Source organism: Mobula hypostoma, chromosome 24, assembly GCF_963921235.1.
Source record: "Mobula hypostoma chromosome 24, sMobHyp1.1, whole genome shotgun sequence".
Classification (NCBI taxonomy): Eukaryota; Metazoa; Chordata; class Chondrichthyes; order Myliobatiformes; family Myliobatidae; genus Mobula; species Mobula hypostoma.
Genome location: NC_086120.1, coordinates 29,825,511 through 29,844,259, shown reverse-complemented (window position 1 = coordinate 29,844,259; position 18,749 = coordinate 29,825,511). Strand labels below are relative to the sequence as shown.

Below are 18,749 nucleotides of genomic sequence, written 5' to 3'. Positions count from 1 at the left end.
TTAGCATTACAGCAGTAAATTTATTTGTGTTTTATATACACGTAAGTAGATGGTGGGTAGCACAGTGAATTTGTGTTGTTAATGGGATATGTCTTCTTCTTGGCCTTGTAGCTCCCAGTGAACCAAAGGCCATTGGTGACCTCCTATCTCCATTGTCTAGAGTTGATGGTATGGTTAGAGTTCATCAATGTTTCTGGAATCCATTATATCTACTGTACAGGGGATTGGCCTATACAGTTTCACCAGAGCCCTGTTGGCCAGCCTTACCCATTTCCACCTCTCACAACAAGGACATAAAGTTGAACTTTTGAGAGGCAATAAGACATGTATCGTGAGGCAGTGTCCATCTACTGTCAGCTTCCAATCAATATAAAATGGGTCCAACGGCATAAAATGGTCCCTCATTTTACAAAAATTGGCATTTTACTTAGAGAAGTAAATGTATGAATTGGAGAAATATTATACTGGTCCTTCTGAAGTTGGAGGTGAGGAAGTTTCTGTGGCAGGAAGAGAAGTTATTTTAATCTGTATCTAATGAAACAATGTTGTAAGTGTCTGCTAGGCATGATTCTAATGGTGAACATCTAAAATAAGTGTTTTCTGTTCTCACCTGTACTGACATTCCCCACTTTTGAACATAAAGTTCTTTTTTTTTTAAACTGTGAAATGAAGCTTAAGGAATAACAGTAAATGAAGCTAAATGCATGTCATACTTTCCACAATTAAATATTTTAAAATATATAAAAAGATTTGAACCTTGAATATTTGTAATGTCAAATCTTACTTGGCCTAATTTTTTAATTCAAAATCTTTGACATCTGGGCCCTCTGGCTCAATAAGTAAATAATAGAATTTGATATGGTGACAAGTTGTGGACATCATCTTCTATGATAGCTCCTCTTCTGAGTTGTACAATGTAATGTTACCTTTGGTTTTGCCTGAGTTGAATGGAGTTAAAAATAAAGACATTTTACTAAAGCACGTTACTATTGAGTGATTCCCTACATATTCCTTATTTAGTGATAATCTTCAGGAAAGCAGCACTTTGGGTAATTTTAAATTGATGGAATTTGGCACTTCCCTAATTTAATAATAATTACTAGACTGACATTTTTTTAAATTAGCAGCAGTTTATGGAAATCGAGCCAGAACTTCTGGCGACAGAGACAATTGTACCAGTGTACTTCGCCTTGGAGGATGATGAGCTCTTATCTATACATGAACAAACACATTCGGCTTCTGTCTCGCAGGGTACTGCTTCAGCTGCAGAAGGTAAGTTGAACCTATTTCATCTGAGTTTCAAGTAAGACAAGGCAGGCAGAGTTTCAACAACCTGTGTTCTATTACCTGATTGCTTTCCCTCTGCAAGTAGATCCTGCTTTGAGGCTGCCTTTTAAAGGTTCAAATTTTGCTTCATTGGGTGGATTCTGTTGAAGTCTTTGTTTTAGTCTTACTGTGAGAGAATGGACAGCAAGTGAGTTGCCTCCATTCTGGAACTGGCTGCCATTAATATATCTTGGTTGTACCACAGTTCAAAGTAAATTTTATTGTCAAAGTACATATAAGTCATATACAACTATGAGATTAATTTTCTTGTGGGCATACTCAGCAAGTCTATAGAATAGTAACTATAACGGGATCAAAGAAAGATCAACCAGAGGGCAGAAGACAAGCAGTCCTTAATAGTGAGATCATTGGTTGTGGGAACATTTCAATGATAGGACCATTGAGTGTAGTTATCCCCTTCTATTCAAGAGCTTAATGGATGAGGGGTAGTAACTGTTTTTGAACCTGGTGGTGTGAGTCTTAAGGCTCTTGTACCTTCTACCTAATGGCAGCAGCAAGAAAAGAGCATGATCTGGGTGGTGGTGATCTCTGATGATGGATACTTGCTTTCCTACAACAGTGTTTCATGTAGAGATGCTCAATGGTTGGGAGGGCTTTACCCATGACATACTGGGCCAAATCCACTACCTTTCGTAGGATTTTCCCCATCAAAACCTTTAGTGTTTCCGTACCAGTCTGTGATGCAGCCAGTCAATACACTCTCTACTATATATCTATAAAAGTTTATCAGCATCTTAGATGTTGTGCCAAATATCTGCAGTCTCTTAGGAAGCAGAGGTGCTGCCGTGCTTTCTTCGCAAATGCACTTACATGCTGGGTCCTGGACAGGTCTACTGAAATAGTGACACACAGGAATTTAAAGCTGCTAACCCTCTCCACCTGTAATCCTCTAATGAGTACTGGCTGATGGACCTCTGGTTTCCCTCTCCTGAAATTTATAATCAGTTCCTTGGTCTTGCTGACATTGAGTGTTGTTATGACACTACGCAGCCACATTTTCAGTCTCCCTTCTGTATGGTTGTTCATCACCACCTTTGATTCAGCCCACAACAGTGGTGTCATCAGCAAACTTGAATATGGCATTGCAGCTGTGCTTAGCCACACAGTTAGGTGTAAAGTGAGTAGAGCAAGGGGCTAAGCACACAGCCCTGTGGTGCACCTGTGCTGGTTAGAGATCATGGAGGAGATGTTGTTTTCAATATAATCTGACTGGGGTCTACAAGTTAGGAAATCCAAGATCCAATTGCACAAAAAGGTATTGAGGTAAAAGAGAGTGACTGAGTGGGAACCCGGTGGAGTAGAATTAGACTTGTGATGTGCCAAATACGTCAGTAGTCCTGGTGTCTATTGTATGAATGCTCTTCTATTACTAACTGTAGGACCATCATTCACAGGGCTGTCATTTAATAAAATATCTCGTCATGCCCGAACATCATTAGATTCCTTATGTAAAGTTATAAATTTAACTCTAGAAAGTAAGACTTTTGTCTCTATTTGACCAACACTTTTCAATCTTAAAAGTGGACCGCCATGTATTGTTTCGACATTATGTGCCATTATCTGTGCCCTTGCCCATTCACTTAGCCAGTCTATATCCCATTAAAACCTCCACTTTGATATTCTTCCTAAGACATATACTGATTAGTGAAGGTTCAGCAAACTGTTAGGGCTGTTGTTTGATGAGAGATGGAATTGCTCAGTATTGGGTTCAGAAAAAGTTTGGAAAAACTTGGGTTCTAAAAAATATGAGATTCACCTCAGAGAAACAAAACAACAATCTGACTTGGCTGGGTGCTGGGGGAATCTTTCTGCTGGCTGGAAAGTCTAGAATCGGGCACCACAGTCTCAAGGTGAAGTGACTGGAACTGAGATGAGAAATTTCATCACTTAGAAGGTGATGAATTTAAATAATTCTGTACCATAGAAAACTTGGAAACAAAGTCACTGAATATGTCTCAAATATCTTTTTCTATTTGTGTTCTCCACTATCACTTTGTTTTATCTTTATCTGTTCTAAATTTTCCCTTATCGGAAGCTGTTACCCACCATGTCACCCCATTTGGTTTATGCCTTGCCTTGTAATACAAGGACACCTGCTCCAACCCAGTACAAGCTCTATCTTATGCATGATATTGAAATGGATAATAATAACTGAAGTCTGTCAAGAAAGGGCAGTACACACAAATATAATTATAATTAGATTCATGGTTTTGGAAAAAAAAAGTACAGAGACAAAATTGAGTGTTCCTTTTTCTGAATGCATGCAGTATCTGTCATAAGATGGGTGAATTTCCCCTGAATTAGTATATTTGTGCCAGAAAATAAAACCCTTTTCTCCTGGTCCAACCTCTAAGCCATACATTTAATTATCTGATCGTATTCATGCAGTGTTAATTTGCATGTGACTGGTTTGTGTTTGTATTCTTGCAGCAGACTTTCCTTTGTCTGATGCAATTGTCAGATGATCTCTCTGGGAACTGACAAATGGATAGTTCCCCTCCCACTCCAGGATCACCCTGAAGCAACATCCTTAACTGTGGAACTGGCAATGGGTCTTAAGGCCTGAATCATTAATTCTGTTTCTTTTTCCACAAGTGCTGCTTGACCTTGAGTGTTTCCAGCATTTTCTATTTTAATGTATTGGAAGCAATCCAGACATTTATTACAGCAGTATCTGGAATGGGCAGGTTGTCTTATTAGGAAGGATAGACAGGTTAAGCTTGTGTCTGGTATTTAGAAAAGTGCAGCAGGACTAGATTGAAATGTATCTTGACAGGCTGTGAAGAGAGGAAACTTCCTCTTAAAGGGGAGTTCATAAATGGAATTCACTGTTTCAAAAAGAGGCTGCTATTTAAGATGAATGAAACAGTCATTTTTTTTTCTGAAGATCCAATCTTTGGAGCTGCCTTCCTCATTGGAAATTTCTTTGGATATGTTTAAAATAAAGGTAGATAGCTACTTGATAAGGGAGGGGTTAAAAGGTTACTGGGGTAGACTGGAATGTGGAGTTGTGGTTACAGTCAGATTAACTGGGATCTTAACAGCAGAGCAAATTGTACTCCTGCTCTGAGTTTATATTCAGAGCTGAGCCGATCATGCTTCCATGAATATTGAGAAACACAGTGGCATACTTTGTCAATTCATTTCTTCAAAGTTCAAAGTAAATTTGTTATCAAAGTGTGTGTGTGTGTGTGTGTATGTATATATATATGTCACTACATACAACCCTGAAATTCATTTTCTTGTGGGCATATTCAATAAATTTACAGAATAATAACCATGGCAGAATCAATGACAGACCACCGAACTAGGCCATTCAACCTGAGTGTAGAAGACAACAAACTGGGCAAATACAAAAAGAAGAAATAATAATAATAATAAATAAATAAGCAATGAGATGAGTCCTTGAAAGTGAGTCCATTGATTGTGGGGAACATTTCAACGATGGGGCAGTTGAAGTTGGGGGAAGTTTTCCCATTTGGTTCCAGAGCCTGATGGGTGAGGGGTGGTAACTGTTCCTGGACGTGGTATGAGTCCTGAGGCTCCTGTACCTTCTGCCTGATGGCAGCACGTCCTGGGTGGTGGGGGTCCCTCTTGATAGATGCTGCTTTCCTGCAACAGCATTTCATATTGATGTGCTGAGAGGTTGGGAGGACTCTACCCGTGATGGACTAGACCATTACTTTTTATAGGATTTTTTTTGCAAGGGCATTGGTGTTTCCATACCTGGCTGTGATGCAGTCAGTCAATTCACTCTCCACAGTGCATCTATAGAACACCGAAGATTTTAAAATTGCTAACCATCTCTACCTCTGATCCTCCGTTGAGGACTGGCTCATGGACCTCAAGTTTCCTCCTCCTGAAGTCTATAATTGGCTACTTGGTCTTGCTGATATTGAGTAAGAGGTGGTTGTTATGATACCACTCAGCTAGATTTTACAATCTCCCTCCTAAATGCTGACTCATCACCGCCATTGATTCGACCTATGACAGTGGTGTCATCAGCAAACTTGAGTATGGCATTGGTGCTGTGCATAGCCACACAGTCATAAGTGTAAAGTGGGTGAAATAGGGGACTAAGCACCTGTGCTGATGGTGATTGTGGAGGAGATTTTGTTGCCAATCTGAACCGACTGTGGTCTACAACAGAGGAAATCGAGAATCCAGTTGCACAAGGATGTATTGAGGCCAAGGTCTTGGAACTTATTGATGAGTCTTGAAGGGATGATGGCCTTGAATGCTGAGCTCTTTGCTGTCCAGGTGATCCAGGGTTGAAAGAAGAGCCAATGAGATGACGTCTACTGTGGACCTGTTGCTGCGTAGGCCAATTGGAATGGATCTAAGTTGCTTCTCAGGCAGAAGTTTCATCACTAACCTCTCAAAGCACTTCATCATTTTGGCTGTAACTGCTACTGAGCAATAGCCATTGAGACTGGTCACTATGTTCTTCTCGGATATAATTGAAGCCTCCTTGAAACAGGTAGGTACCACACACTGCCAAAGTGAGGGATTAAAGATCTCAGTGAACAGTCCAGCCAGCTGATCAGCACAGGTCTTTAATAATTGGCCAGGTACCCCATCTAGGCTGGATGCTTTTTGTGGGTTCACTTCTGCTCTTAATTGTTCATAGGTCGGTGGGAGATTTTCTTACCTTCCACTCCATTTTAAAACCACAAAGTTAAGAATTTAAAACTAAATTAAGCAAATTGTAAAACTGAAAATATAACCTTGCTGACTAAAGTCTTCAGTCCATCTTACTGCACTCTAAGAATGATGTGCTCAGTATTATCATTAACATTTGTTACGTACCCCATAACTGGGTGGCCAAACCAGCAGAAGTGGACCACTTAGTTGGAGTCTGGATTACTGGAACTAAGAAAGTTTTATTAAAGACATAAGTAACACAGTACTCTAATCGTAAGGATATAAATGCAACAGGTTAGCAATGATAAAACACACATGTACACAGAACTAGGGTAATAGGAATCAAACAAGCTCTATCGCAGCCTAGGGGTAAAATGGTCAGTCTCAAGTGACGCAGAGTTCAGTTCAGCTTAGTACAGTTCGCGGTAATCGCTGTTGGAGAGAGAGAGAGGGAGATATGCAAATTCTGATTCAAACAGACCTTTGTTCTTTGCAGTTAGCTTTCGGGCGAACCCTTTTATGTCTTCTGTGGTCACCGACTGTGACCCCTCCGTTCCGGATACGACCGTTCTTCCGCGGTGAACCCGACACCCAGGCAAGGGCGGACAAACACACCAGGTTACCGCCGATCATACCTTTTCACCCTGTGCGTCTATGGTCGGTTCCCACGACCAGACCTCCAAGCTCTCACCAACTTGTGGGGGCACACCGCTTTTCCAGGGTCTCGTTATCTCGTGATCTCGTGGTGTGTCTTGCCTTAGCGAACCTGTTCTTTTTATCCCCCTGCTGGGGTATCGCCTGTCCATCAAACTTCAAAACAGTTCAGGTTCAAAGCAATTGGTCTGTCAATACTCGGACTGGTGTCTCTTTCCGTTATCTCTTTCTCCTCTCTCACTAACATTTTTGAATGTTTCTCCATTGTCTCACTTATCTCTCTCATTAGCATCAATCTTCTGATAACTTGGTTTTTCATCACACATTGAATATGGATAATAGACAGTTTTTTTTCTTGTTAATTATCCATGCACTTAAGGATGCTTGCTTCCAGTAAATACTAAACTGCTGCTATATCCCTTATTCTAGCCTTCTAAAAGTGGGAAAACTGCAATGTTATGGCCTAAAATATAAACTTCAACAAAAAAAGCCCAACAACACTGTTAAGGTAGGAGTAAAATTTGGTGATTGGCAGAATTTTCACTTTCCACCCAATTATGCCCTTCACTTTGCAAGAGGTAGTAAGAGGAATGAGTGATTCAGGTTGTGATTGTACTGTTCTTTTGCTATTTGTGTAATTCTGGTTCAAGCAAATGTATTTGGCTGTTCTTGTGACAGCTGAACTGTCTATTGTAGGGCTCCTGAATGGAAGGGTATAAAGGACACAAAAAATGTGTAGAACATAACAATCGCTGCCATTTCGATAGCATCTCTTCTGAAACCCCAGCAACAAAGGACAGTAGATGGTGTTGGAAATGTGATGAAAATGCAGCTGTTTGAGTTTGGGATTAATATGGTACAATTTGGGGGGATAGTTTATTATACTTAAATGAAATACGTGGCACTGTTGCAGGGAAAAGAACACAACAGGAAATGTATCATTTAAAGGCTAACAGTAAAAGGTACTTTGAAGTGTATGCCAAATGATTACTTTGTTCATGTTACTACTTTTAATTGTTGAATAAATCAGTGAAAATGTGCTGCAGCACAATTGGAAAAAGTTCTGTTAATATTTTAACATACAATAATTGTACTGTTGACTACCGGGTTAGGTCTTCCTTCTTTACTGGTAACCATTTTAGATATAATTCTGCCTGAGTCATGAATTTCTATGTAAAATAATTTTTGGCAAATCATCGTATGTCCTCGTGGGTGTGACTCTGTCAATTTGCAAAAGGTACAGCAGGATATGGATGAGTTGCAGATATAGACAGTGAGGTCACAGAAGGAGTCTAATCCTGGTGAGGTGTTGCACTTTGGGAGATCAAATGTAATAGGAAAGTGCACAGTTAGTGGCAGGACCTTTAGCAACATTGATGCTCAGAGGGTTCTTGAAGTTCAAGTTCATAGCTTGCTGAAAGTGGCTGTACAATTCAACAGGGTAATAGAGGAAGTATACAGCATGTTTGCCTTTATTAAGCAAAGCTCTGAGTTCAAGAATCAAGGAGTTGTGTTGCAGCTGTATAGAACTCTGGTTACTCTGCATTCTGACCTCCCCATTGTAAGAAGGATTTGGAGGCAGTGGAGAGGGTTCAGTAAAGGTTGACCAAAATAGTGCCTGTGTTAGAGGTCGTGTGCTGTAAGGAGTAGATTAGATTAAACTGTGGTTTAAGTGGCAGAGACTAAGGGGGAGATCTAATGGCAGCTGGTATTCTTAAGAGAAGCATAGGCATGCCAGCCTATAGACAGCCAGCTCCTTTTTTTCCATGGTCAAAATATCTCATACCAGAAAACATGCATTTTAGGTGAAGTGATGGAGCTCAAAAGAGTATACAGGCAAGATTTTTATTAACATAGAGTAAAATCATCCCTGGTCTGTACTGCCAGAGTTAGTGGTGGTAAGGGGCTCCTAGATAGGAACTTGAATATGCCTAAGATGGAGGGGTTTGGACCATGTGCATAGAGAAAGTATCATGATGTAATTAGTTCAACACAACATTGTGAGCTGTGTATAGTACTATCAAAAGAGAATTTAAGGGGAACCGGAGGGGAACTTCTTCACTCAGGGTGATGCAAGTGTAGAACGAGTTGCCAGTGGAAGTAGTGGCTGCGGGTTCGATTGCAACATTTAAGAGAAGCTTGGAAATGTACATGGATTGGAGGGGTATGGTCCAGGTGCAAGTCGATAATATTAGGCAGAAAACAGTTCAGCACTGTCTAGATGGGCCAAAAGATCTATTTCTGTGCCGTAGTGGTCTATGACCCTAAAAAGGGCAAACATGTATCAAGTACATATCTAGTGAAAATGCCATGCTGTCATTCTCCTTTTCTCCTAGAAGCTTTGTTTTGTATCTTGGTACAATTCACAGATAACGAGTTCTGGTGTCTCACATTTGACTGTGGAATGCCCATAGCCGATTCTACTCTTTTTCTGTGTCCACTGTCCACATAGGCATAGCAGTGTTCATTGGATGGCAGTCAGTCACAAGGATCTTTTGTTTCACGCTTTTTTACACCCAAAGTAAATTCCTTTTTTTTTGCCAGCCAAGGTTACTGAAAATGGCATAAAGCGGAATTGAACATGATGTTGTTATCTTAATCAGTTATATACACAGAGCCATGCCTTTACCAGCTTTTCACATCAAGCTGTTCATCTAAGACTGCAGAAAATACCCTGAAATAAAATCAGAAGCTTCCGGCAATAGTCAACCAATTCTCGCAGTGACTGAAAGTAGCTGCAAAGTTGGACTAATTTCTACTTGAAACATTAATCTGTACCACCTTTTAGGTGCTCATAGGATTCTGAATACTTAGATGTGATTTTGGTTTTAATAGCAATCCATAATATCAATTGTTTGTAACGTGCATAAATTAGAGTCATAGAGCACTAAAGCACAGAAGCAAGCCCTTTGGCCCATCTAGTTCATGCTGAACTGTTATTCTGCATAGTCTGCACCTGGACCATAGTCCTCCATATCCCTCTTATCCATGTGCTTATCCAAATTCTTCTTCAATGTTGCAATGAAACCTGCATCCGCTACTTCTGGTGGCAGCTCATTCCCTCTGAGTGAAGAAGTCCCGTCTAAAATACTTCACTTTTCACCCTTTAACCTATGACCACCAGTTCTAGTCTCACCCAACATTAGTGGGAAAAGCCTGCTTGCATTTACCCTATCTATACCCTTCATCAAGTTGTATGCCTCTATCAAATCCCCTCTTATTCTCTTAAATTCCAGGGAATAAAGTCCTAACCTATTATACCTTTCCCTATAACTCAGATCCTCAGGTCTCAGCACATCCCAGTAAATTTTCTCTGTACTCTTTCAATCTTATTGACATCTTTCCTGTAAGTAGGTGACCAGAACTATACACAATACTCCAAATTCAGCCTCAACAACCTCAACATAACATCTCAACCCCTGTACTCAATACTTCGATATTTGAATGCCATGTGCCAAAAACTCTCTTCACTAGCCTATCTACCTGTAATGTTGCTTTCAAGGGATTATGGACCTGTATTCCCAGGTCCCTTTGTTCTACCACACTCCTCAGTGCCCTATCATTCACTGTGTAAACCCTACCCTGGTTTGTCCTTCCAAAGAGCAACACCTCACACTTGTCTGCATTGAATTCCATCTGCCATTTTTCAGCATGTTGTTTCCAGCTAGTCCAGATTACGCTGCAAGCTTTGATAGCCTTCCTTGCTGTCCGCTATGCCCCCAGCCTTGGTGTCATCTGCAGATTTGTTGATCCAGTTTATAACATTATCATCCACAACCATAATATAGATAAGAAACAACATCAGACCAGCATTGATCCCTGCAACACACCACTAGCCACAGGCTTCTAGTCAGATAAGCAACCATCTACAACCACCCTCTGGCTTCTCCCACGGAGCCAATATTGAATCCAGTTTACTACTTCATCCAGAATGCCAAGCGACTGATCCTTTTGGACCAGCCACCCATGTGGGATTTCGTCAGAGGCCTTACTAAAGTTCACGTAGACAATGTCCACTGCCTTTTCTTCATCGACTTTCCTGGTAACCTCCTGGAAAAACTGTTAAGATTAGTCACACACAAAACAATGTTGACTATCCCTTATCAGACCCTCCTATACAAATACTTATATGTCCTGTCCCCTGGGATAAATTGCTTCCAAAATTGCCATAACTTGTCCATTTTATTAAAATAAAGCACTGTATTGGCAGACTTTATTCCTGTCTGAGGCATTCTGAGCTGTGTTCATCATTCTGCAGATGCTAGTGGTGGCACAGTTTGAAGTGTTTGAGTAATTTTATGCCCATAATGCATTAATACTAATAGGTTAATTTGGCATGATCAGGATTCACAGATTTTCCAGACTATTGGATATTATTCTTGATAATATCCCAATGCACTTTGTTTTAAATAGTATGATAAACATTTCAGTCACCCCAGTGAATTTCTGTGGAGTGCAGGAGCTAGGCCGCCAGCAAGTTCTGGGGAGCACGGGAGGCATCACATTGTGAGCAGATGCTGAATCATTGAAACTTTTGAATAGTCAGAAAGTGAAATATTGAAGGTTTACTGTTCTGTGCATTTTGTGTTTCTTGACTCTACCAGTACCGTGATACAATGAATAAAATTCAATTTGTTTCTCCCTCAGTTCTCTTGCATACAGCGACAGCTAATGGCTTTCAGATGGTTACAAGTGGAGCCCAGAGCAAAGCCATTAACGACTGGTCAATAACCAGCCTTGAGGTAAATTGGAATTACTCTACTCATTGCATTTCTGAATAATTGGTGATGATGCTACAAGTGAAATATATACTGCCAAATAGTACCATCACCAAGCACTTGGCTGGTCTGAAGTTATTTAAAATAAAACAGACCAAAAAGCTAGGCTGTGAAATCTAATCCCATAGTGTTGTGTTCTTACGGCTTAAATTGGATATTTTTCCTCATCACAGACTTCAGCTGGTGTTCAAAGATGTTTTCCCTCACTGAACATATGGCACCTTCCATAACTATTAGGCACAAGAATATGGAGATTGAACTGCATTCTGTCCAGCCATTGAAATTCGGTTATGACTGATTTCTTCAGCTCCATTTTACTTAACATGTTCCCCTAATCCTTTTATATACTTGCCCAATAAGAATCTAATGATAGGTCAGCAAAATACTAAAATTGGTGGAAATCCTAAATAAAAACAAGTTTTGGAAATAATCAGGCAGGATCTATGGAGAAGCAGTTAATATTTCAGACCAATGGCATTCCATCATAACACAGCAAAGTTCAAAGGTCCAATTTAATGTCAGAGAAATGTATACAATGTACATCCTGAAATGCTTTTTCTTTGCAAACATCCACAATAAACAGAGGAGAGTCCCAAAGAATGAATGACAGTTAAATGTAAAAACCCCAAAGTCCCCCCCAGCTCCCCTCCCTCACGTACGTAAGTGGCAGCTAGCAATGATCCCCTCCTCCCCCACCAGCAAAAAAAAAGCATCTGTTCTCAAAGATCCAGGGTCTTTGGGCACACAGCAGTAGATTTTCCGACTCCCCCGACAACACATAGGTCTCCTACCATGACCCCGACCCTCAATCCGCCCGTCTCCAGAGCCCCGAGATCTTAGGCTTCCAAATCCGAGCCAGACTTTCGGGCCGAACCCTTGGTGTGCCAAACAACAGCCAGTCCTGAAACCCCAAGAACGGGTCCCATTCCTGCAAAGAACTGAAGTCACACACGTAAAAGTTGCTGGTGAACGCAGCAGGTCAGGCAGCATCTCTAAGAAGAGGTACAGTTGACGTTTCGGGCCGAGACCCTTCGTCAGGACTAACTGAAAGAATCAACTCTTTCTCACCATTGCTGAAACTTGATTGAATTGAACTGACTTTATTACTTACATCTTTCATATACATGAGTAAAAATCTTTACATCTGCATCTATATGTGCAATTTGCAATTTATAGTAATTTATAATAAATAGTACGTACAACAGGGCAGTCAATATAACACAGAAATACAATTGAATTAATCAGTCTGATGGCCTGGTGGAAGAAGCTGTCCCAGAGCCTGTTGGTCCTGGCTTTTATGCTGTGGTACTGTTTCCCAGATGTTAGTAGCTGGAACAGTTTGTGATTGGGGTGACTCAGGTCCCCAGTGATCCCTCAGGCCCTTTTTACATCCTGAATAGTGGGAAGTTCACATCTACAGATGTGCTGGGCTGCCCGCACCACTCTCTGCAGAGTCCTGCAATTGAGGGAAGTACAGTTCCCATACCAGGCAGTGATACAGCCAATCAGGATGCTCTCAATTGTGCCCCTGTAGAAAGTCCTTAGGATCTGGGGGCCCATACCAAACTTCTTCAACCGTCTGAGGTGAAAGAGATGCTGTTGTACTTTTTTCACCACACAGCCAGTATGTACAGACCAAGTGAGATCCTCGGTGATGTGTATGCCAAGGAACTTAAAGCTGTTCACCCTCTCAACTCCAGATCCATTTATGTCTATAGGAGTTAGCCTGTCTCCATTCCTCCTGTAGTCCACAACCAGCTGCTTTATTTTTGCAACATTGTGTGAGAGGTTGTTTTCTTGACATCACTGTGTCAGGGTGTAGGCTTGCCTCGTTATTATTTGAGATTAAGCCAATCAATGTAGTATCGTCAGCAAATTTAATTAGCAGATTGGAGCTGTGGGTGCAACACAGTCATGGATATACAGAGGGTAAAGGAGAGGGCTTAGGACACGGCCCTGAGGAACCTGTGTTGAGGGGCAGAGGTGAGGGAGCCCACTCTTACCACCTGCCGGAAGACAGGAAGATCTGACAGGTGGACAATATCAGAAATTTTACGTTGAAATCTAAATCAGCAACATGAAGGTTTCATTCTCTACAACCCTTCCACGTCCAATAATCAGAATGTAAATATTTAGTTTTATTTATTGGGATAAATAAATGTCAGAGAGGAGATTGGCTGTGTAGTGAAGGGACATTTGTTTCAGTAAGATGAAGTGCTTCTTTTAAAATATCTTGAGAGTCAGAATCAAAAATAGTTAATTTTCTTGCAACATTGCCCAGCTTTTGTTATAATTCCATTGAAACAGGGAAAAATCCTGATGAGTACAGAGGGAGTAGGAGGAGTGGCTAAATGTGGTGAAGAGCTAGATATTGAGCAGCTTTTAAAGTAGCACCAGCTGAAAGAGTAACATTATTGAGTGAACTTGGGATATATAAATGTATAGTGACAGTAAGGGTCGAATACCATAGCATGAACTGAGTCTGAATGATTTTAAAACTGCAGCATGAAATTGTCTCACATTTCTGTTTTTGGTTCTCTCTACTTTCTTATGTTGGCTTCCACTTGACTAATGCTGTAGGCATTTGCTCATATTTCTTCATGTTTACTTGACTTCTACAGTTACAGAATTATGTTCTCATTTACAATATATTCACAGAAATACAGCTGTTTGTTATTAATTTAGCATCTCTTATTTTAGTCTTTTTTGCTCTGCCCTTTGTGATTCCTTTTTAAGCTAATTAAACAAATGTAACTCCTAAAACTATAAGCAGTGTATGTCCTGATAATCTATACCTCTGTTCTTCATGTAGGGCAGATTGACTGGTCTGGGTGGAGAGGACCTTCCCACTATTGTAATTGTCGCACACTATGACTCCTTTGGAGTGGCTCCTGTAAGTACCACTCTCTTTATCACTTCAGTGGATAATTATTGCTGTTAATAGTGTATTTTAAATCTGTTTTCTGAAGCTTTTCACTGACAAAAGGGTTTCCGTGAAGTCTACAGTTAATTGTATGTGAACTTTACCCTGTATTCAAAAGCCAACACTGAGGTCTTTACTGTAAGTACCTAGAGTATCAAGACAACTCTCTGGCAGATAATGGAACTAAATGTTGTAGTATTAAGCCATGTCACGTGGATTGTGATCTGAACTGGTGCATCTATAGCAATATGACTAAACTGGCATTAATTATCTTGGGTTGAGGGATTAAGGTTTGTTTCAGTCCCAAATTATGTATTGGCAGAAAAATACATGAACGTGATTGCATTTGCACTTAATTATATGTTTTCCTATACTCAAATACCATGTTGACAGTTAGTCTAGATCTGTATGTGAAAACTTCCAGACATTTGCTACAGAACCATTACCCAGCAAGGTATAATAGCTCTGCAGAGCATGTGGAGAGCTTAAAAAAAACATTAGCTTTTTATCTCTCATGACTTGGACATTACTATGTTGCTTGTTATTTTAAGCTTTTGCTTCTATAATAAGTATATTGCTTAATCAGCTGAGCTTCTCAGTCATGGGAAGGATGAGCATTTCTACTGTTTAAACTGTATTGTATATAATCATGTCTAATTGTGGATCACTTCAAACAAGGGGTAGCATTTTAGCATAGTGGTTAGCACAACGCTTTACAGTACCAGCGTCCGAGGTACAGTTCCCATCGTTGCCTGTAAGGAGTCTGTATGTTCTCCCTGTGAACGCATGGGTTTCTTCTGGGCTCTCCGGATTTCTCCCGCATTCCAGAGACGTACCGGTTGGTAGGTTAATTGGTCATTGTAAATTGTCCCATGATTAGGCCAGGATTAAATCCCAGGATTACTGGGTGGCACAGTTCAAAGGATTGGAAGGCCCTACTCCATGCGGTATGTAAATAAATAAGTAGTTCCTAAAACAGAAAAACAATGAACTATGGGGGCTAAAATTTTGAAATAAAAATGAAAAATGTTGAAGTTCACAATAGGTTATGCATCATTTGTAGAGAGATAAACAATATTTCAGATCAATGGCTTTTTATCAGAATTAGTAGTGGAAAAAGTTAGAAATGAAACATTTCATGTTGCCTAGAAAGAAAGAAAACACAGGCAATTTCTATGAGAAGGTCGAGACAGAGAGACCCAGGTAGTGGTAATGACTAAGATAGCTAAGAAACCCTCTCCCTCCCACTTTCAAATCTCTTACTTGCTCTTTCAGTTAGTCCTGATGAAGGGTCTCAGCCCGAAGCGTTGCCTGTACCTCTTCCTAGAGATGCTGCCTGGCCTGCTGCGTTCACCAGCAACTTTGATGTGTGTTGTTTTAAGAATTAAAGATTAGTTTGTCACATGTACGTCGAAACGTACAGTGAAATGTGTCATTAGTGTAAGTGACCAACACAGTCTGAAGGCATGCTTTTGGAGGGGGGGGGGTGCAGCCTGCAAGTGTTGCCATGCTTACAGCACCAACATAGCATGACCACAATTTACTAACTCTAATCCGTACACCTTTGAATTTGGGAGGAAACCAGAGCATCTGGGGAAACCCACAATGTCACAAACAAACAGATTCCTGACAGGCAGTGGCAGGAGCTGAACCCTAATCACTGGTGATGTAAAGCATTACACTAACCGCTAGGCCACAGTGTTGCTTGTGAACTTTGCTATCTCAATCACAACCACCAAAGCTGATCTGTCTGCAGGGAATTTAAACAGAATCTAAATGAAAACAGAGGAGAAGGGAAACAAAATCTGAAATTAAATAGAATGCTAGAACCATTCAACAGGTCAGGTAGTATCTGTAGAGTGATTCAAGGTGGTGAATGGTACAGGTTGATGAATTTTCATGAAAACTAACCATTTCTGATGCAGACTGGGATGTCCGATATCTGACGTGTTAAGTTCACTGAGAACTAAAATGTGCCCGGTCAGGAAGTGAGATGCTATGCCTTAATCTGATAGTGGGCTTCATTAGAGCAGTGGAAGAAGACAGAATGGGAATAGGAATGAGAATCAGTGACATGTCACTTCTGCAGACTGCACCTAAGACTGTCTGCATAAACTATTAAGTAAAATTAGTCAGGAATTCTGAGTAAACACAACAGTTTCTGCAGATGCTGTGAATCCAGTGTAACACACACAATATGTTTCAGGAACTTGGCGGATCTGGCAGCATCTATGGAAATGAATAAACGGTTGAGTTTTCAGGCCAAGGCTTTTCATCAGGACTTCAGTAGGAATATTGACTACCTTCTCACACATGCTAATTGTATTAGTATAACTGTACTAACAGAATATTCTCAGGGTCAGAGTTAGAGGAGGCCTCTGCAAACTGCAGTATAAGTGAATATTAATGAATCTGTTCAATCAGCAAGCCTGATAATGCCAAAATACTAAATCAGATGTGCAGGACAATTGTATATTGAAAAGAGCTACTGAATTTCACTGTGTGTCTCAGCCTTAGTCAACTCTATTCCATGTGGACAGCCTGAGTAAATTATTACTCAGACAAAAATTAATAACACATAAGAACAATGTATCACTCAGGATATTTAAATCATTAGCATTGAGGCGTCCTAAGGGCAAGTTAACACCCAGACTGGATAAGTTGGGTCATTGGGTAGATGGGGTTGGGATTTGTTGTTCTCGCTTTTTACAGTATATCTTAAAACTAGGGTATGGAATTTATTTTTTGCATTCTTCTCCATCCCTTGCTCTAACCCTAACAGTGGTTGTCTTATGGTGCTGATTCCAATGGTAGTGGTGTTGCAGCTTTACTGGAACTGGCTAGGCTATTTTCCAAACTCTATACTTACAAGAGGACACATGCTGGGTAAGTGCAAAAATGTCAACAGAATTAACTTTTTAAAATTTTTGACTCATTTATGTTCTCAATTTATATTAATTTGTCATGTTCAGCTGAATGGAAATCAAAAACTGACAGGTTTTCTTTTTACTTCTACTCCACCCAAGTACAATTTATTTAAATTAATTACTGTATAGACCATAAAACATAGGAGCAGGATTAGACCATTTGGCCCATCAAGACTGCTCAGCCATTCCAACATGGCTGATTTTTTTTTTATATACAGTACTTCTCAATACTTTTATCCTGCCTTCTCCCTGTATCCTTTAACATTCTGACTAACAAGAACCTGTCAACCTCTGCTTTAAATATACTCAGTGACTTGGCCTCCACAGCTGCCTGTGGCAATGAGTTCCACAGATTCACTATCCTTTGACTATCCTCACCTCTGTCCTGACTGGATGCCCCTCTAATCTGAAGCCCTCTAGCTATAGACTCGCCCACTTTAGGAAACATATGCCCTACATCCACTCTATCCAGACATTTCAATATTTGATTTCAATGAGATTCCCTCCCCCCCCATTCTTCCAAACTCCAGCAAGTACAGGCCCAGAGCCATCAAAAGCTCCTGATGTGCTCACACTTAAACATTCCTGAAATCTTCCTCATGAACCTCCAGACCCTCTCCAATACCAGCATGTCTTTTCTTAGATAAGGGGCGGAAAACTGCTTCCAATATTCCCGAGTGTGGTCTGACCAATGCCTTGTAAAGCTTCAGCATTCCATCCTTGCTCTTGTACTCTAGTCCTCTCGGAATGAATGCTAATATTTCATTTGCCTTCCTTACAACCGACTAAACTTGCAAGTTAACCTTTAGGGAATCCCAAATCCCTTTGCACCTCTGATTTTTATATTTTCTTCATGTTTAGAAAATAATATACACCTTTATTCCTTCTACCAAAGTGCATGACTTTATACTTCCCTGCACTATATTCGTCTGCCACTTCTTTATCCATTCTCCCAATCTAAGTCCTTCTGCACAACTCCTGCTTCCTCAACACTACTTTCCCTTCCACCTATTTTCGTGTTGTCTGCAAACTTGACCAAAAAGTTGTCAATTCCGTCATCCAAATCATTCACCGAAAACATGAAAAGAAGCAGTTCTAACACCAACCCTTGCGGAACACCACTAGTCATTCGCAGCCAACCAGGAAAGGCCTCCTTTATTCTCACTCTTTGCCTCCTGCCAGTCAGCCAGTCTTCTATCTATGCTGTAATACCATGGGCTGTAAGGGCTCTGATCTTGTTAAGCAGCTCCTTTGCGGCACCTTTCAAAGGCCTTCTGAAAATCCAAGTAAATAACATCCACTGGTTCTCCTTTGTCTATCCTGCCTGTTGTTTCCTCAAAGAATTCCAACAGAGTTTTTTGGGATAGATTTCTCCCTAGGGAAACTATACTGATTTTTGCCTATTTTGTTACGTGCCTCCAAAGTACCCTGAAATTTCATCCTTAATAATGGAGTCGTTAACATTTTCCCAATCAC

At 40.5% G+C, this 18,749-nt stretch overlaps 1 protein-coding gene across 2 annotated transcripts in view; it reads left to right on the top strand.

Moving 5' to 3' along the window:
- ncln (nicalin) overlaps positions 1-18,749 on the top strand; it is a 51,548-nt gene that overhangs the window by 12,376 nt on the left and 20,423 nt on the right. Inside the window, exons 3-6 of one of the 2 annotated variants that reach the window (XM_063032212.1) lie at positions 1,128-1,272; positions 11,293-11,387; positions 14,236-14,316; positions 17,129-17,232. In XM_063032212.1, coding sequence (XP_062888282.1) covers positions 1,128-1,272; positions 11,293-11,387; positions 14,236-14,316; positions 17,129-17,232 — 425 coding nt within the window. Of the gene's footprint in view, positions 1-1,124; positions 1,273-11,292; positions 11,388-14,235; positions 14,317-17,128; positions 17,233-18,749 lie in introns of both variants that reach the window. The other variant, XM_063032211.1, reaches the window with a different exon arrangement.